The sequence below is a fragment of the Pelophylax lessonae genome (genome assembly GCF_965119305.1).
Source record: "Pelophylax lessonae genome assembly, chromosome: 6".
Taxonomy (NCBI): domain Eukaryota; kingdom Metazoa; phylum Chordata; class Amphibia; order Anura; family Ranidae; genus Pelophylax; species Pelophylax lessonae.
Window position 1 is genome coordinate 166,916,080 of NC_138773.1, and position 21,084 is coordinate 166,937,163.

At 44.8% G+C, this 21,084-nt stretch overlaps 1 protein-coding gene across 4 annotated transcripts in view; it reads left to right on the forward strand.

Annotated features, from left to right (window-relative positions):
- The window catches only part of NPRL3 (NPR3 like, GATOR1 complex subunit), a 267,923-nt gene that overhangs the window by 172,119 nt on the left and 74,720 nt on the right, over window positions 1-21,084 (forward strand). For all 4 annotated transcript variants that reach the window (XM_082260222.1, XM_082260223.1, XM_082260220.1 and 1 more), the window contains one exon: window positions 17,403-17,509. In XM_082260222.1, coding sequence (XP_082116348.1) covers window positions 17,403-17,509 — 107 coding nt within the window. The remainder of the gene's footprint in view (window positions 1-17,402; window positions 17,510-21,084) is intronic.

Consider the following 21,084-nt stretch of genomic DNA (forward strand, 5'->3'; position numbering starts at 1 on the left):
AAGATTCCAAAGTAGCAAACGCAGCTAATAGTATGGTAAATGCCTGACAATGTCTTTAAAACAAAGCTCTGTTTCCAACTGATAAACCTGGCGGGGTGTCTCTAGTGTACAGTGGGGAGAACAAGTATTTGCTACACTGCTGATTTTGCAGGGTTTCCTACTTACAAACCATGTAGAGGTCTGTAATTTTTATTTTTTTTATAAATTCAATGTTTATTAGTAGAGGAAAAGGCATACAAAACAGGCAAGAGCGACAGTACCAGTCCATATACAAAATTATACACAATGGAAACCTCAAGAGTGAATACCAGCAATCGCAGTACATAAAACCATATAGTAAAAATGCATTACACAAAATGTCAGAGAAAAATTGCTGCTGGAAGCTAGGTCCCCGGAGAGGCCTCATCCCCCTACCGGCATCCTTCACATGGCCGGTGTGCGGAGGCGGAGAGAACCAAACCGGGCGAACCAAGCCCCCCGCAGTCATCCAGAGAGAACATGCGTATGTATGCCCATGGGAAGAGATTAAAAACGAGAGAAACAGAGTGGTTATCTATCCCCCTCATCTCCTTTTCACCTCTTTTGTGTGGAAGTGGGGAAGGACCCACAGATTGAGGGGGAAAAAAAGAAGAAGGGGGGAAGGGGAACCAGAGAGGGGGAGGAAAGAAGGAAGGAATGGAGGGGGGGGGGGGAGACGGCCACCCGGACCACAGATGCCGAACTAGGCCACCAAGTTTTTGTATTCTGCGGAAAAACTGAACTCATGCCAGTAGTACCATCTTTTAAGGAACATTTCCCTAGTGCCCCGGTCAGTAGCCACAGGATCCTCCATTTTGTTGATGCTGGCCACTTTCTGTAGCCACATGGCTACTGTGGGAGGTTGCGACTGTTTCCAGAGAAGAGGGATACAGCTCTTAGCTGCCATGAAAAGGAGCGGCAGGATTGATTTTCTATAGGACGCTCGCGGAAAGCTATTGTGGTGGAGGAGAAAAAGAGCAGGACACAAAGTGAGAGCATGGTCCGTGAACTTTTGTGCGATGCGTAATACCTCAGCCCAAAAGGGCTGCAGGACCAAAAGATGTGGAGAAGGGAGCCCACCTCCTCTCCGCATCGCCAGCAAAGGTCAGAGCAAGAAGGGTTTGCCTGGAGGTGGCTGAATTCTGGCCTGGGCAGAAAAATTTATTCCAGCCCTCTCTGCTGTACACATTCCAGGTGTGGAGAACTGGCAAGAGGATTAACTGAGTCGTCAGGTGTTGGATCAAGGGGAGTGATCCCTGCATCTGGAGGTGTTTCAATGATGTAACTTACATATAGGTTAGGGTCATAGCGGGTCAGACGTGGCGCTTCAGCAGCGGCTGATGGTGTAGACAGTTTCCAAGCATTCAGGCTGTCCCTGGGTTCCGGAGGGCTGGAGAGGCCTGCTCTTGTCTTCCCGATCCCCTAGAGTAGCGGTGAGGAGGCTGGAGCTGCGGCCGGCGGCTTGTGGTGGCGTCTGATGTCACAGGAGTGCTGGCAGGAACTGTAGGCAGTCTGGGCTCACAACGCGTTTCGGAGTCTGCGCGGAAGTCCGATCATGGACATGCGCACTCCTTTGTCAAGGATCCAGGGATCGGGAAGACAAGATCAGGCCTCTCCAGCCCTCTGGAATCCTGGGACAGCCTGAATGCTTGGAAACTGTCTACACCATCAGCCGCTACTGAAGCGCCACGTCTGACCCGCTATGACCATAACCTATATGTAAGTTACTACATCATTGTTGAAATAAATATCTTTTACCACACTCAAGAGGCGCTCTCCCCTCTCTTTTTACTTCCTGCTACCTCTGTGGGACTGCAATCTGGTATTATCTGTTCTTTAAAAGCCTCCTTTTGAGAATATTCAGGAGTTTTCTGCTCCCATTGTCCCAGAAGCTTGCCTCCTTGGTGGCTATCACTTCTGCTCGCAGAGTATCTGAACTTGCGGCGCTCACCTTATCTGGTGATACACAGAGATAAAGTGGTACTTTGACCTAATCAGTCGTTTCTTCCTAAGATTTTCTGATTTTCATCTGAATGAAGACATTGTGTTGCCTTCACTCTGCCCTAAGCCCAAACATTCTAAGGAATTTGCGTTGCACTCTTTGGATGTAGTTCGGGAAATCAGGATCTATCTGGAGACCACAAAGTCTTTCAGAAAATCAGACGCTCTTTTTATCCTTAACGAAGGATCTCGTAAAGGATTGACTGCGTCTGCAGCGAACATATCCAGATGGATCAGACAGGCAGTAGTTCAGGTTTATTCACTGAAGGGTCAGGTTCCTCCTTTACCTGTGAAGGCACATTCTACGAGAGGGCTGAGTGCCTCTCGGGCTTTTCGCCATCAGGCGTCGGTGCTGCAAGTTTGCAAGGCAGCAAGTTGGTCGTCTGTGCATACGTATACAAAATTCTACAAAGTAGATGTGTTGGCATCTTCGGATGCTTCCTTTTGGCCGCAAGGTTTTGCAGGCTGCTGATTAAATAGAACTGTTTTTTTTTTTTTTTTTCTTTTTGCGGGTGTATTGTGTTTTCAGGGTGAGCTCCAGTTGTTCCTGATTAAGCTCTACTGTATGTTACCTGGTTGGCGATGTTTAGTAAAATCCTTTTCTCTGAAGTTCATCAACAGACGCAGCACCCGCCCCTCTACTTCTGAGTGAATGGGGTTTTTTCTATTCTAAACACTGCTCGCAACTAAACTGTTTGATGATCGCCGGGTGTGTGGGGTTATGCCTGCAGGGACAGCACCCATAGGTGTGGTTAAGCTTTTTTTTCCTGCCTAGTAGCTATTCCTGATAGGAGGAGCATAACCCTAAAGGCTCTGACTAGATGGAGCTGCGTCTGTTGATGAACTTCAGAGAAAAGGATTTTACGGTAAGTGCTTACAAAAATCCAGTTTTTCTTCCTTTCGGTTATAAAGTTTTGCAAATTAAATAATCTTTCTTCATAAATTTAGGCCAAAATGTATATTGCTACATTTCTTTGGTGAAAATAACCCAAATCAGTGTATATTTTTTAGTCTGTAGGAAAGTCATAGAGACCACGAACTATGGTGTATATACTGTATATCTGAAAACTGGTCAATCCTGATGTACTCACGACCTGATGTTCTCATTTCTTGAGGCCCGAAAATGGCAAGACAGTACAGATACCCCCAAAATGACCCCTTGTTGGAAAGTAGACAGTTCAAGGTATTTAGTAAGAGGCATGGCCTCTTACTAAACTGAATACAACTGAAGTATTTTTTTGTCACAATTTTTTGGTAAATGAAGAAATGGAAAAAAAAATATTTTTTTTTTTTCAGTTATTTTTAAAAATGTTTACATACTTTTACCAGTGCAGTACAGCATCATCATATAGCTGGTAGGGGGTGGTCAGGGACACTTTTTTGTAATTTTTTTTTTTTTCATACAATGACCAGAGCACTACAGTGTTAACACAGTAACACTGTACTACTGGGGAGGTGAGCTGGGTTTAGATTTTTTTTTTTTTTACACACTATGATTGCTTATAACTGTGCATTTTATAGTTCTAAGCAACCATTTTTGTGAATGAAAGCTACTCATTCGTTGTTTACTATTGTGGTTAGGTGTGATTGGCCACAGATAATCACAGGGTAAAGATGGGCTTTGATTGGCCCTGTCTGTACCATGTGATGACTGTGTCCAATCACAGAGCTCCTCACAATAGTACACACTGAAAGGCATGTAATAAAGCCTTTCATTGTGTACGACTGTCATGTGATGTGTTGTAATTGGCCACACCAGTCACATGGTACCAGCAGCGAGCCAGTACAGTGATCTGTCATCGGCTGTGTCCAGTGGACACAGCGGGTGACTGATCACGCCAGAGTGCATCATGATCCTGAGAGGAAGTCCTCCAAGAACAGCAGGGGTGAAAAATGATCGGATATTACCACTTCCGGACTGTGCGTCACAGCTGCTGTGATGTTAAATGCTGGGGTTATGGCAGCAGATAGCTGCCATAACCCCAGTATTTTTTACAGGGCGGGCGGTCTCCTCTTTTACATCGCCATGGGATTACTTTTATGGGCAGCGAGAGAGGTGCCCCCCCCCGGCCACTTTTCTGTCCTGCTTATTTCTATTACAAGGGATGTTTACATTCCTTGTAATAAGAATAAAAGTGATCTTTTTTTTTTTTTTAAAGGTACAGTGTAAAAATAATAGGTAAAATAAACAAGAAAATAAAAATTTAGAGCGCCCCATCCCTCCGAGCTTGCTCGCAGAAGCGAACGCATACGCAAGTTGCATCCACATAGGCAAACAGTGTTTAAACCACAAATGTGAGGTATCACCGCGATTGTTAGAGCAAGAGTATTAATTCCAGCCCTAGACCTTCTCTGTAACTCTAAACTGGTAACCTGTAGAAATGTCTCTATCGTTCGACAGAAGCAGCTCCTTATCTTCATGACTCATAGGGTAATGCTCCTCCTTCTAGGAATAGGCACTAGGCAGGAAAAAACGTAACCACGCCTATGTGGGCTGTCCTTGCAGGCATAACCCCTCAGTCTCTTCTATCACCTGCCTAGTGTTAGGAATAGGACCTACCTCCCTGCTGGGTCTTAGCTGTATCAGGGAAAGTTTGTTATTTTTTACTTTTTAACCACTTAAGCCCCAGCCCTATTTCGGACACTTTTTGTTCACACGTTAAAACCAGTATTTTTTCCTAGAAAACTACTTAGAACCCCCAAACAGTATATATATTATTTTAGCAAAGACGCTGGAGAATAAAATGTCAGTCATTACAATAATTTTTGTCACGCGGTATTTGCGCAGCGGTCTTTAAAGCGCCATTTTTTTGGAAAAATTTTGAAAAATCACATTTCACTGCATTTAAAAAAATACTAAACAGTAGAGTTAGCCCATTTTTTTTGTATTTTGTGAAAGAACATATCACGCCGAGTAAATAGATACCCAACATGTTACGGTTTAAAATTGCGCCCCCCCCGTGGGATGGCGACAAACTACGGTCAATAGAGATCTCAATCTGCGACGCTTTAAATTTATTTAACGGTTACCAGTTTAGAGTTAGAGTGTAGCTCTTTTTTTAAAATTATTGCTCACGCTCTGGCGATCGCGGCGATACCTCACGTGTGGTTTGAACAGCGATTTCATTTGCGGCTCGACTTGCGTATACGTTTTTTTTGTGCGCAAGCTAACGGTGACGGGGGCGGCTACATTTTTTTTTTTCCCCCATTTATTTTATTTATTTTTTAACTTTATTACAGTTTTAAAAAAAAAATAAAAATCTGATCACTTTTATTGCTGTCACAAGCAATGTAAACATCCCTTGTGACAGCAATATGTGTGACAGGTACACTTTATGGAGGGATCGAGGGTCTAAAAGACCCTAGACCCCTCCACTACACTTCCCTGTATGCAAAACGCCAAAAACGGCGTTTTTGCATACAGCCGATTTTCAAATTTTCCGCCTTTTGCAGCACAGTAACCCGGAAGTGACGTCATGGACGCCGCCTCCGGGTTACGTCAACGGAGACCCGATCGATGCCGTTTCCGGCATTCATCGGGACTCCATCCAGCCGGCGGATGCGCCGGCCGGGTGCTCGGGGCTCCCGTCCCACCGGGACGCGGCGGGAGGGGGGGGCATCCCCTCCCGCCCCCCCGGGTACCGATCGAGCGGCTCCTGAGCCGCATCGGTCGGTACCGACGGAAAGCCAACCGTCGGCTTCAAACCACGGTACCAGGATGGTGTCTCTAGCTAGACACCGCAAAGTTTACCGACGTAGACCTACCTGCGGTAAGTGGTTAACTAGTTAGCTCCTGAGGACCAAGATCCACAGGAACTACAAGCAACAGCCGGCTGAGGTTTCTCACTGGATAATCTAGATCCTTAAGGTCTCCCAGCCTGGCCAGCGAGTGTGAGCAGGTTATAGCCCAGAACTAGGCCTCGCCATGACAGTGCCCCGATGGATGGGGACGAGCCTGCGAGTGGACAGTCTCACTGGGACGCATCGACCCGGAACGCCCTGAGTTGCAGCTTCCCCTTGGCTGACAGCACTCCCATCCCGGGTGGGAGGTGATCTGTTTCGAAGTGGCACCCACCTGGTACCGTGGTATGGTGAGTAAAATTGTCCCCTCAAACACCCTTGGCGGTCACGGAGCAGGCATGGGCCCCTCCCTGGAATGGTCGGACCTTAGGGGCTCCCTCGGTTCCCTGGCATCCCGGGCCGTTATGGCACTTATTTGAGGGGGGTGGATTGTCCTGGGTGGGTCCCTGACTAGGGACCTTCAGATGCCTATTGTTCTGGGACCCCTTTGGGGGGGAGTCCTGGAGACCGCATGGCACGCCGTGGGGGCCGCCGTTTTTCTGTGGTTTATGATCTCTGTGTTCCCATTAGTTTGCATAGGCAGCTATTTTCTATACTTCCCCATTGAGAATGTATGAGCGGCCACTTTCTTGAGGTCCATGGGATGGACAGGCTTGCAACATGGATAAAAAGGAAATTTATATCGGCGCAAACAAATAATACAAATCAAAGCTGCTGAACACTCGGGTACAACAAACAACACCAGATAAGTACAATGGAAAAAATATGGTGCAGTGCTGCATACACAAGAAGGATAAATGAATAAAATATTCCTAAAAGTCCATATATAAATAAGGCATGACTAAATGAATGAATAAAAAGCTGATATCTCCAATGAACAAGAGAAAGTCCATCCAAGTAGAATAGAACCCAAAAAGTGCACAGTACTATTTTCTATCTCAGGCCTTGTGACATTTCTCTTCCATGTGATGCCATTGCTAACAGCATGGAATGGGAAGGGGTTTTCTTTGTTAAGGAATGCCCTTTTAAAATCAACTGTCTGCTGAACACCTGTTTAATGAATAATTCGACTCTTATGTAGCTGAATACTTGTTAATTAGGATTTTGTTTTTGAAAATGTAGCTTTGCTCGCTTTGCTCTTAACACTTTGATTGTGGTGTATTCATTTTTGCAACATGGTTGAATTAATTTGTTAGGAATTTTTTTTTTTTTTTTGTGCGCAAATTACCAAATCTTGGTTGCAATCAATGTCCTGCATTTGTGGGAGTATTTTGTAGTATAGTGTCCCATAGAAAATATTGAATCTGAAAGTAAAGTAAAGGTTTTCTGACAAATCTGTTAGGGTGTACTAATTTATGCTAAGCACTGTACCTACAGTAGTACACCCCTCACATTTTTGTAAAGATGTTATTGCTGTATATACTCGAGTAAAAGCCGAGTTTTTCAGCATGTTTTTTCATGCTGAAAAAGCCCCCCTTGGCTTATACTCGAGTCACTGGCTCACTTACTTTTTAAAAATGGTGCCGCCCGGCGCCGACATGTCACTGCGCATGCAATGCATGCCCGGGAATAGCCAAACGTGTACGAGCTTTCCCGAGCATCAGCGGCGCATGCACGGTAACGTGTTGGCGCCGGGCGGCGCCATTTTTAAATCGAAGGCGCCTCACCGACAGGTAAGTGAGACTCCTCCGCAGCCCCTGCATTTCCTCATGGAGTGCTGCGGGCATGGTACAGGACATTCTTCTGTACCATGCCCACAGCACTGCATCTCCTGTGCCATGCCTGTACCTACTGTGCCATGCCTGTACCTACTGTGCCATGCCTGTACCTACTGTGCCATGCCTGTACCTACTGTGCCATGCCTATACCATCACCTGTGCCATGCCTATACCATCACCTGTGCCATGCCTATACCATCTCCTGTACCATGACCTGTGCCATGCCTGTACCATGACCTGTGCCATGCCTGTACCATGACCTGTGCCATGCCTGTACCATGACCTGTGCCATGCCTGTACCATGACCTGTGCCATGCCTGTACCATGACCTGTGCCGTGCCTGTACCATTACCTGTGCCGTGCCTGTACCATCACCTGAACCATCTCCTGTGCCATGCCTATACCATCTCCTGCACCTTGCCCGCAGCCCCTGTTTTGTGTCTCATGGTGGTCCAGTTGGGTCCAGTAACTCCTGCATTTCCCACCCTAGGCTTATACTCGAGTCAATACATTTTCCCACTTTTTTGTGGTAAAATTAGGGGTCTCGGCTTATCTTCGGGTCGGCTTATACTCGAGTATATACGGTATCTTTTCATGTGGCAACACTGAAGAAATTACACTTTGCTACAATGTAAAGTAGGGAGTGTACAGCTTGTATAACCGTGTAAATGTGCTGTCCCCTCAAAATAACTTAACACTCAGCCATTAATGTCTAAACCACTGGCAACAAAAGTGAGTACTCCCCTGAGTGAAAATGTCCAAATTGGACCCCCAAGTGTCAATATTTTGTGTGGCCACCATTATTTTCCAGCACTGCCTTAACCCTCTTGGTCATGGAGTTCACCAGAGCTTCACAGGTTGCCACTGGAGCCCTCTTCCACTCCTCCATGACAACATCACTGAGCTGGTGGATGTTAGAGACCTTGCGCTCCTCCACCTTCCGTTTGAGTATGACCCACAGATGCTCAATAGGGTTTAGGTTTGGAGACATGCTTGGCCAGTCCATCACCTTTACCCCCAGCTTCTTTAGCAAGGCAGTGGTCGTCTTGGAGGTGTGTTTGGGGTTGTTATCATGTTGGAATACTGCCCTGCGGCCCAGTCTCCGAAGGGAAGGGATCATGCTCTGCTTCAGTATGTCAAAGTACATGTTTGCATTCATGGTTCCCTCAATGAATTGTAGCTCCCCAGTGCTGGCAGCCCCAGACCATGACACTCCCACCACCATGCTTGACTGCAGGCAAGACACACTTGTCTTTGTACTCCTCACCTGGTTGCCACCACACACGCTTGACACCATCTGAACCAAATAGGTTTATCTTGGTCTCATCAGACCACAAGACATGGTTCCAGTAATCCAGTAAACCGGGAAGGGAATGTGGCTAATTGGGCCCAATTTGGACATGTTCACTTAGCGGTTTACTCACTTTTGTTGCCAGCAGTTTAGACATTAATGGCTGTTTGAGTTATTTTGAGGGGACAGTAAATTTACACTCTTATACAAGCTGTACACTCAGTAGTTTACATTATAGCAAAGTGTCATTTTTTCAGTGTTGTCACATGAAAAGATATAAAATATTTACAAAAATGTGAGGTGTGTACTCACTTTTGTGAGATACTGTACATTTTTTATTAGATGACTCATGGGGACTAAACCCCTTCACCATTTATTACATATTACTCAATAAACTCTAAATTATGATATAAAATTTAATTTAACCTCTTGCTGACCGTCCCACGTATATGTTCTGCGTGAAATTACGTACAGGTATGGGATTTTGCACTTTCTGGTCTGCAGCACGCACAGCGCGAGCCAATCAGCGGGTTTGACTCGATGTCTGCTGGGACCCACCAATCGTTTCTGACAGATGTAGAACAGCAGTCTGCCTATGTAAACAAGACAGATTACCGTTCTGTTATTAGAGAAGACCGGGATCCTGTGTTTCTGCCATGCAGGAACACGGATCTCTGTCTTCCCACAGTTAGCACCCTCACACAGTTACAAAGCACTCCCGAGAAACACATTTAACCCTTTGATCGCCTCTGATGTTAACCCCTTCCCTGCTAGTGTCAGTATAGTGTCAGTGCATATTTTTTTAGCACTGATCACTGTATTGGTGTCACTGGTCCCCAAAAAAGTGTCATTATACGAACCATCGCCACAATTTTGCAGTCCCGCTATAAGTCGCTGATTGCCGCCATTACTAGTAAAAAAAAAAAAAAATTCCATAAAAATATCCATAGTTTGTAGACACTATAACTTTTTACTTATTGGCTTAAATTGATGAAGAAATTAGATTTTTTACATTTTTTTATTGGATGTGTTTTATAGCAGAAAGTAAAAAATATTGTTTTCTTTTTCAAAGTTGTCAGTCTTTTTTTGTTTATAGCGCAAAAGAAAAAAAACTGCAGAGGTGATCACATACCACCAAAAGAAAGCTTTATTTGTGGGGAAAAAAGGACATAAATTTTTGACTGACTTACCGTAAAATCAATTTCTCTGATGTTCTTTGACAGACACAGCACCCACCCCTCTGTTGAGTTCTAAATCTCCTGACACTGCTTGTAACAAAACTGAGTGGCTGTAGCAGAGAGAGGGAGTATACCCCCTGTAACTGCCCATGGGTGTAACCAGAATTCTTTTCTGCCTAGTGTCCTATTCCTGTAGGGGGCAGTATAACCCAATGATTATGAATATCAGGCGCTGTGTCCGTTAATGAACATCAGAGAAATGGATTTTACGGTAAATCAAAAATCCAATTTTTCATTGCAGTGTTTGCTGGAAAGGGTGTAAAGCAGTGTGCAGATGGTCCATCCATAATTTTTTGTGTTAATATGTGGTCACACCCATTTAGCACCTGATAGTTTAAATACATGTAAATGTAGCTATTGGGATTTGAGCACAGGTATATCTTTTCTCTATTTGTTTTCATGAATATCTTGACTTCACCAGTGCGCAGCATATAGTATAGCCTTTGAATTTCTGTTTTGTATATCTCCATTACTCCAGTGGATTGCATGTAGCATAGGACTGGGTCAATAGGATGCATGTTACTACCACAAATAATTGCTAGCCCATTCTATGGTTGAGCGCCTAGGTCTGTTTGTTGCATTTTTATCAGGGTCACATTTGGACAGCAGCATTGTTAGTCTAGGGGGAGGGGATTGTTAAATATACTAGCTGATTTAGACACACTAACAATTGAAGCCAAGCTCCAGCTAACACTTTTTAAGCAAAAATTACAGCAAGCATTTTTTTTCCTTTTGGGATAAAGTTTTTACATAAATAAATTAAAGCTGATCATCGTAAGCACCTCTGTCAGCGGTAAATGGTATGTCTCATTCCTGTAACTGCTACATCTGTTGGGACAGCTTGTTCTTTTGAAAAACAACAGACACCAGGTCAGATCACCAGTTGGAAATAATGGAAAGAAAGCCTAAAAAAGAAAACAAATATAACCATCAAATCTAAGAATCAGTATGCTGCAATATAATAATGTATGTTTTGGGTTTAATACTGCTTTAGTGCCGGTTCACATTTCTGCGTTGCTGGAACGAAAGTGCAAAAATACAGCATGTTCCCGCATCGCATCCGCACCCCTGGCAGTTCACACTGCCATATGCGATACGCTGGGGGTGTCAATTAAAAGTTAACGACACCCCCAGATCAGATCGCATATCGCAGTGCGAGCTGAACGTTCACACAGAATCTGACTGCACTAGTGTGAACCACCATGCGATCCGATTCTGCTGCGGACCAAAAAAAGGGTCCTGTGCGAGTTGGGTGCGATTGCAGTGCGAATTCAGCCATAATGCAGTGCGCTCCAAATTACATGCGATCTTTGTGATTGCAGAAATGTGAACAGGCACTTAATCTCATTTTTTTTTCCAACAGACCTTTTTTTTTAAAAAAATGTAGATACATTGCATCTTTCCCCCCTTGCTAGAGAGAAGAAGTTTGTTGTTTTCTCCTTTTCGCAACACAGGGAAGGGCTATAGAGTGAAAGACCACTGATAGCCAAATAGAGGCTATCATAACGAGCATGTGATTGAGAACTGGTTCGTCCAGTTCCCGATCGTTAGTATGATAACCAAAGCTGTCACCAACAGCTTGATCTTGTGCGACTTTGTGAGCTTCTAGTACACACAGAAGAAAACGCAAATGCAGTGGCCTGGATTAAAGTCCACTTCCTGGAAGCCGCATATGTGTTTACATGGTGTTAAAGGGGTTAAGTGTACTTCCAGTTTAACCCTTTCACTGGCAGGCTCTGTGCTCCACTTTTAAACTCAGATGACCAGAACATTTTTGAAGTTTTTCAATTTTTTTTTTTTTTTTTAATTTTCCTTTCAGAGTTTGTTAACCGCTTCCCACCCAGCTACTGCACATAAACAGCCAGGTGAAAGCTTCGCCGTTCTGACTGGACATACCCATATGTCCCGTCAGCACGTGCCCCTCGGGGCATTGCAGCAGCGCAATCTGGTAATGACTGTGCTCTTCGGACACAGCACATCAAAGATCATGACATGGGCGCTGTGAAGTCATAGCCATCACACAGTGTAAAAAGAGGCACGTGTCTGTGTCGGCTCTCTTGCTAAGCTCAGCTACACAGAGATCACACAGGCTGCAGCTAACCCCACAAAGTGAACCAAGCACTATCTTTCCCTGTCCAAGTGTCCCATCAACATCTGTACCAGTGCAGAAAACATTTTTCAGTGTACTAGTGTCCCATCAACATCTATCACTTTGTACCAGTCAGTGTTCATTTCGTCGACTAAAACCGACTAAAATGTTTTAGTCGACTAACACAATTCAGATGACTAAAATACGACTAAAACTAAAATGGCATTTTAGTCTTAAGACTAAAATACGACTAAAACTAAAAGGGCATTTTAGTCAAAAGACTATAACTAAAACGAAATCGAAATTTGCTGCCAAAAATTAACACTGGTGCATGCTCAAAGCTTAATACCACCATAAATAATAACATATTAGATTTTTCACTCCAGGACCAGCAGTAGTATATAATGAGTTTGGAAATTGTAGAGAAATGCTTAAATAATGCATTACAAATTACACTTGAACTACACCCATTATATATGACTAAAATGAGTTTTAGTCGACTAAAATGTAGGGCGTTTTAGTCGACTAAAATATACTGGAGTTTTAGTCAACTAAATACGACTAAAACTAAAACACTTGCAGAAGACTAAAATGGGACTAAAACTAAAATGCCATTTTAAGACTAAGACTAAAACTAAATTGAAATTTGCTGCCAAAATTAACACTGGTACCAGTGTCACATTACCATTTGCCACAGTGTACCAGTGCACAAAAATCTGCAATAGTGTTCCATTGCAACGGCAACATCTGTTGGTGTCCCCAGTGAATCATCAACATCTGCCAGTGGACAATCAACATCTGTCAGTGTACAAAAACATGTGTCAGTCTACCAGTGTCCCACCAATAAATAGAAAAAATGCTTGCATAGGTGAATGCACACGTTGGTCCCGTATGCATACATAAAAGGTGATCGTAGCACACATGTGAGAAATTGCAGTGCACATCAGAGTGAAAACAATAATTCTAGCACCAGACTTCCTCTTTAACTCTAAACTGGTAACCTATAAAGGCTTAAAAAATGTCGCCTATGGAGATTTTTAAATACAGAAGTTTGGCGCCATTTTACAATCGTGTACAATTTAAAGCGTGATATGTATTTACCTGGCCCAACTCCATATTTTATATTTTACCAAAACAATCGATATTATGGCGTAAGTGTGCATTAAAATTAAAGTGTATTATAAAAATTAAGTGTTCTAAAAATTAATTTAGTGTATTAGTAAAATTATGCTGGCTACACAAGTCTGCATTTCTAATGTTTTTCTTTTTTACTTCATGTAAATCATGTCTAAATTAAAAAAGTTCTTACAATGTTCGTTCTTAGACTGGTTGTAAGCCCTTGCATATATCCAGTTGTGACGAGACCAATCTCGCCACTGGGCATTGGAGAAGCCTGGTTGCTCGCTTCCTGCAATGTGACTATGGACCCTCTCATCAGCCCATGCTAAACGTAAACCCCATGGCGATTTGACTGTGTTTGTGGCATCTGAGCGCTGTTTGGATATGTTGAGCGCTCAGATCCAGGCTATCTGGGGATGGGTTGAATGTGGGGGTTCTGTTCAGTAGAGTGGGAGTTATGCATTTTTGTGTCTTTTTGTGTTTCTTTAACCATGTGGCTAATGGAGTCTTGCCTCTATCCTGGAAGTTAAACCTTATACCTGTAAACTGTAAGGCACAGGAAGTGCACTCCTAATATGGTCATTCCAGGAAGTTCAATGTGGAGACGGACTGTCTAAACAATGTTGCTTTTGGTCTGAGGTGGCTTTCCATTCACCTATTGTCAGGTGTGCTAATGACCTCACCTGTTGTCTGCTAAGGGATGTATTGACACTCAGAGTAATGTGTATTGAGGGCTCGTTAGGGAACCATTGTTCTGTGTCTGACTATTGTGTACATTGATTGCCCCCTGGGGCTTCTGTCTCCTTGCACATGGCAGTCCTTCTGGTCAAGCTATCTGACCAATCACTGCTGACTCATTTTCAAGCCCTCATTTGCATGGCTGGAGAGGACCTTATGGGGAACTGTAGGTACTTTACAATTGACCAATAGGAAAGCGGTTGTTGGGGGCAGAATGTTCCAAATTCTGTATAAAAGTGTGCTGTGTTCTTCCAATAAAGGTTGTTCCTATTTTACCCTCAACTCGGAGCTTTGTCTCGTTATTGGGGGGGATTTATTGTATGCTGTTCCAGTTTGACTGCTAGGAGTGTAAACCCCTCATATGGTTTTTCCTATTCAGCTGTATGCAGCATTCATAAGGTTCCAGCTACACTGTTCGCATCATTCCTTGGTTTCCAGTTTGGGAGTTTGGTGTCCTGCAAGTAGCTGTGCCTGTAGCTCTGGAAGGGGAAGATTTCCTAAACGGTTTTAACCCTTTTGTGTCTGGGGTGCCGTAACAATTGGTGGCAAGCGGCGGGATCGTTCCCACAGCCAGAAGGACAGCTACAGGAGACACCATTCCGTGGATTTACAAGTTGGGGGCAACGCATGTCTCAGTACAGCAACCCTTAAAGCAACAGGATGGAGCCAGCCGTTGAGTACAGATATTCTCTGAAAGAATATGACCGTATGGTGTGGTTACGGCTGAGCTTCTTCGGACCCAATCCACTGGAGAGATCCAAGCAGTTCGTGAGGAACTTGGTGTTCATGTCTCTGCTAGACAGGGCAGAGAGAGAGGGCCAGCTAGCACGTTGGGAGGAACTCCAGCGGCAGGTACAGTTAAGGGAAGAGGAGAACCCAGTCTCCATTCCCCAGCGGCAGCCTGATTTATTGGGAGCCCAGTCTCCATTCTCCAGCGGCAGGCTGAGTTACAGGGGGCAGAGACAGTCTGTCCTGTCGCCCAGCAGCAGATTGATTTGTTGGGAATTGGGAGCCCAGTCTCCATCCCACAGCAGCAGAGTGTCCTGCAGGAAACAGAGAGCCTAGTCTCCTTTCCCCAGCAACAGGACACTGTATTGGGAGCAGAGACAGTCGGTCTCCCTCCCCAGGGGCTGGAAGTATATTTGGGAGAGGAGCTTGTTACCCCCTCTCCCCATGGGCAGTTTGATTTGTTGGGAATTGGGAGCCCAGTCTCCATTCCCCAGTGGCAGGCTGAGTTACAGGGGGCAGACGCAGTTGGTCCTGTCCCCCTGCAGCAGATGGATTCATTGGGAATTGGGAGCCCAGTCTCCATTCCACAGCGGCAGAGTATTTTATTGGGAATTGGGAGCCCAGTCTCCATCCCACAGCGGCAGAATATTTCATTGGGAATTGGGAGCCCAGTCTCCATCCCACAGCAACAGGGCTGTTTAGCCAAAGGGGAGACAGTCGGTCTTCCCCCACAGCAGCATGGTGGGTTATCTAAAGGGGAGACAGTCTGTCTCTCCCTACCGCAGTATGGTGGTGTATCTAAAGGGGAGACAGTCGGTCTCCCCCTCCAACAACCAGGCTCCAACCAGGCTACTTCCGTGGTAGCGCTTGCAACAGGGCAGAGTACCGCTGGTCTCTGCCCACTCAGCAACCCACCAAGGCAGTCTACCAGTCCCCCACACAGCTAAGGTGAGACACCTGGACATGGACAAATTTCTCTTCTACCCAGGTGTAGTAACCAGTTATTTTGGGTGGGCTGTACTGCTGTTTCTGTTTTGTGGGTGGGCTGCTGGACTAACAAGGGCACTGACCGGCAGAAGGTCAGATACCCTGTTAGTCTGTTTGGAAAAGGGGAGAAATGTGACGAGACCAATCTCGCCACTGGGCATTGGAGAAGCCTGGTTGCTCGCCTCCTGCAATGTGACTATGGACCCTCTCATCAGCCCATGCTAAACGTAAACCCCATGGCGATTTGACTGTGTTTGTGGCATCTGAGCGCTGTTTGGATATGTTGAGCGCTCAGATCCAGGCTATCTGGGGATGGGTTGAATGTGGGGGTTCTGTTCAGTAGACTGGGAGTTATGCATTTTTGTGTCTTTTTGTGTTTCTTTAACCATGTGGTAATGGAGTCTTGCCTCTATCCTGGAAGCTAAACCTTATTCCTGTAAACTGTAAGGCACAGGCAGTGCACTCCTAATAGGGTCATTCCAGGAAGTTCAATGTGGAGACGGGCTGTCTAAACAATGTTGCTTTTGGTCTGAGGTGGCTTTCCATTCACCTATTGTCAGGTGTGCTAATGACCTCACCTGTTGTCTGCTAAGGGATGTATTGACACTCAGAGTAATGTGTATTGAGGGCTCGTTAGGGAACCATTGTTCTGTGTCTGACTATTGTGTACATTGATTGCCCCCTGGGGCTTCTGTCTTCTTGCACATGGCAGTCCTTCTGGTCAAGCTATCTGACCAATCACTGCTGACTCATTTTCAAGCCCTCATTTGCATGGCTGGAGAGGACCTTATGGGGAACTGCATGTACTTTACAATCGACCAATAGTAAAGCGGTTGTTGGGGGCAGAATGTTCCAAATTCTGTATAAAAGTGTGCTGTGTTCTTCCAATAAAGGTTGTTCCTATTTTACCCTCAACTCGGAGCTTTGTCTCGTTATTTGGGGGGGGGGGATTTATTGTATGCTGTTCCAGTTTGACTGCTAGGAGTGTAAACCCCTCATATGGTTTTTCCTATTCAGCTGTATGCAGCATTCATAAGGTTCCAGCTACACTGTTCGCATCATTCCTTGGTTTCCAGTTCGGGAGTTTGGTGTCCTGCAAGTAGCTGTGCCTGTAGCTCTGGAAGGGGAAGATCTCCTAAACGGTTTTAACCCTTTTGTGTCTGGGGTGCCGTAACACCAGTGAAGTGACTGGTCTCCGGTGACACACAGAGATGAAATAAATGCTCCCACATAAGTTGTACCTATTTATGAGAAGTCTTCTATTCTCTGTTCAAAATACTGAATTTATAAAGTTTGTCTGAGACTTAAAAAAAAAAGGGGCAGAGAGCTGCAGGTACACTCTGCAGAGCTCAGTAAGGAAAATTCTGAGTGCTAATTGGAGAGGAGACATCCCCCCCCCCTTCTTCACACAGCAGCTGGGGATCCCTCCCCTGTCACTATTTTTGTCTTGGTGTCAGAAAAACTTGTCAGAAGTCATTCATGCTGATAGCAGAGGAACGAAGCAGCCGAGAGAAGGTACACTTGGTGCTTTTAATTTAGACAAGAACACACTATAGAAGGAAATGCTTTGTTCATATTTTGTGTCTGAGGTTTACAACCACTTGAAACTTCTAGTAATAAACAGTGGATTACATCGCTTGCATTCTCCTAAGCATGTGTTGTGTTTTTTCTAGGTATTCCAGCTTGCTGCACACCTGGTATACTGGGGAAAAGCGATCATCATTTATCCACTTTGTGAGAATAATGTCTATATGTTGTCACCAAATGCAAATGTCGGTCTGTAAGTTATATTTTCATTTTTATTTGAATTTATACTTGAATTTATACAAACTGTTACCTTTTACCCTTCTAATGTGTTCAAATGAATTCAAGGATTTATTTTAAGTAGAAAAAAATCATTCAAACTACTTCATAGAACTTTAAAGCTGAACTCTAGACAATCATAAAATTACCAGTGCTATGTAGTTATTAAAATATTACTAAATGTACTTGTCAGATAACATCTAGGTCTACCTTACAGACATGTTGAAAAAAAAAAAAAAGAGGTACACCTCAAAACTGATAGGCTGCACTGATAGGCAACCCTGATAGGTGACACTGATGAGGAGCCACTGATTGGCAGCTCGGGTGGGCACTGTTGGGACTGCACTGATAATCGGGACACTGATTATACCAGTGTAGATGTCCCTTTTACACAAGCCGGTTATCTGCTCTCCTGTCCTCATGCAGTCAGCATGAGGAAAGGAATGCCGATAACTGGCTTGTGTTTTTTTCGTGATCAGCTACAATTGGACACAGATGATCATGTGGTTTAAGGCCGCTGTTATCCGTTTACACTGATCTGTTATCAGCTGTGTCCGAGTGACACAGTGATCACAGACTGCGCCTCCTGCGATTACGGCAGGACGTTATATGATGCCCTCCCTGAACTGGCTGACCGCGCAGTAGCGGTCATTCGATTATAGCGCGGTCGGCGAGTGGTTAAATGCTAAGTTCACTTGTTGGAACATGTTACATGTTCCACCTGTGTTTAGGGTGAAACATGTAACATGCTCCTGCAGCCTATCCCCCCTGATCCTTGCCTCAGTGTGAAAGAAGGCAGGGTAACCATGGCCACAATTAAAAACAGAGCTTAGCCATGCGGGACTGCGCCCACATGGATGCGTCATTCCTTTACAGTTTTCTGTGGATGTATCGACTACAACCACCCTCAGCCAACACAGCTGACAGCTTGAAGCTCTGAATGGTCTGTGAGGGCACTGATGAGTGCTCTTATAGTTCATTCACAAGCCCTGCAGTTTGTAAACAGTCAACCTGTATCAGAGGTATGGACTGAAAGGTGCAGGACTTGTCTACAGAAGCCTGACATTGTACCCCTAATCTACTCATCACCGGTGCAATGCTTTTCAGACTCCTGCATGAAAAAATAATAAATGCGCTTTTTTAAAAATATATGCATGTATTTTTTTCCTAAAGGCTGAACACTTATCAGCCTTTTGACTAAGATCAAGTGTAGTATCTGTTCTTATCAGTGATCCAGTAGGGGTTCTGTGCTGTCATACTGACCTGGCCAAGGTTTGAGTGTCTGGCAATGTCCAATGGACCATGCAAACCATACAGAGATTTAGGCAGATCATAAATCTCCAGAAATTGCCACTGGAACTGCCTTTATTACTTTGAGTTTCCTGGACCTGAAATTAGACAAGGTTCTGTCAAAGGCTTTCAATCCCCTTGCACAAGTTTCATTCTTTCTTCTTCCAAGCTGGTACTCTGCAGTCCAGGAGGAAACTGACCCAGGCCTCAAGGTGTCTTGCCTCAAGGCAGTTCCATATGCCTAATCTTACTCCAGACCTTTGCAACGCAATACTGAATCGTCCCATATGCCTGACTAGTGGGATCAAGTTTACTTTGGCTAGTTGGGTCAAAAGTTTACACTGAAATCTGGAAGATCCTTCCTCCCAATGGTTTGAAATATGCTCACAACGGATGCCAGCTTATCAGGCTGCGGAAAAAATTCTGGGCACATGGTCGGTGAAGGAGACATTGTTGTTGTAGTCTTGTCTCCCGAACAACATTCTGGAATGTCAGGTGATCTGGCTGTCTCTGCAGAAGGCTCATCCAATCTGGTTGCAGTCAGAAAATGCCACAGCGGTGGTGTGCATTGACCTTTAGGAAAGAACCAGAGGTAGATTGAATTCTGTCACGGGCTTACTTCATGTATTAGCCTTGTCTGCCATGACTGGGCTCCAGTGTACAAAGCAACGTCCGTAAAGACATAGATGAGCGAGTTTGGGGTGGAGAAACCTGACTGGCCTGCACAGAGTCCTAACCCCAACCCAAAAGAACACCTTTGGGATGAATTGGAGTACAGACTGCAAGCCAGGCCTTCTCTCCAACATCAGTGCCTAACCTCACAAATGCACTTTTGGAAGAATGGTCAAACATTCCTATAGAAACACTCCTAAACCTTGTGGACAGCCTTCCCAGACGAGTTGACGCTGTTATAGCTGCAAAGGTTGGGCCAACTCACTATTGAACCCTACAGACTAAGACTGTTATGCCAATTAAGTTCATGTGGGTGTAAAGGTAGGTGTCTCAATACTTTTGGTAATATGGTGTATCTTCAGACGTGAAAGGCATAGTTTGCTTGTGTGAGCGGTTTCTTGGGGCTCTATCTTTGAAATCTTTGTGGGACGAATGTTTCCCATCCTGCAGCTGGGTCTGGACCACTATTTGGCTCTCAGTACTCTTAAAAGTCAGGTTTCAACACTTTAGTTTTTGTTTCAGAGACCTCTGGCTTCTCACTCTTTAAAAAAGTTCTTTACAGAGAGTTTATCGTTTAGCTGCCCCTGTTCTTTCATGAGATCTGAATCTGATTCTCTCTGCGCTTTAGAACCCCTCAGGGACATTCCCCTATCTTAGGCACATGGTGGTATTGCTTGGTGCCATCACCTCTGCAAGGCGATCATCTGAATTTGTGGTCCTATCCTGCAAGGAACCCTGTCTAGTTTTGCATAGGGATAAAATGGTGTTGAGGCCCAGGATATCCTTCTTGCCTAGGGTAGTTTCTGCCTTTCACCTTCAACAGGATATTCTTGTTCCATCTTTATGTCCACCTCCCGTTCACCAAAAGCCGAAATGTATCTTTTTTTGTTTTGATGAAGCCGTGAGAGTTGATCACTTAACTACGGTTTCCTTCCGAAAGGTGCTACAGCTTTTCATTCCACCATTTCTAGGTGCCTGAGGCAGACCACCTGCAAGCTCATGGTCCCAAGCATTGGGTTCCACCCTTTCGTGTCTCTACGAGATCTGTGAGTGTTTACTGTGCTTTCCAACATCAGGCAACTGTTTCTCAGCTTTGCAATGCTGCCAAGTCCTTTTGTTCACATGCAAAGTTCTAACAGGTGGATGTTGTAGTTTCAGCTGATAACAATTTTGGGTATACGGTCCCACAGGTGGTTCTTTTGAGTTACAGGAGCTCCACAACTCTCTTTTGAAAGAGTCAAAACCTCTGATAAATGTTTTGGAGCTCGGAACGATAAAGCTTTGTCTGAGTCATTGGACGACTCGTCTGCAAGGTCGTCCGGTTCGGATTCAATCAGACAACACCACGGCTGTGGCTTACATCAATCACCAGGGGGGCACCAAGAGTGTCTTGGCGGTCAAGGAGGTGGCCAAGGTTCTGGTCTGGCAGAAAGCTTTGTTCCAGCCCTCTCTGCGCTACACATTCCAGGTGTGAAAAACTGGCAGGCGGATTAGGTGTTGGATTAGTTGTCAGGTGTTGGATCAAGGGGAGTGGTCCCTAGACCCGGAGGTGTTCCGCCTCCTGTTATATCACTACATGGGGGACTCCCA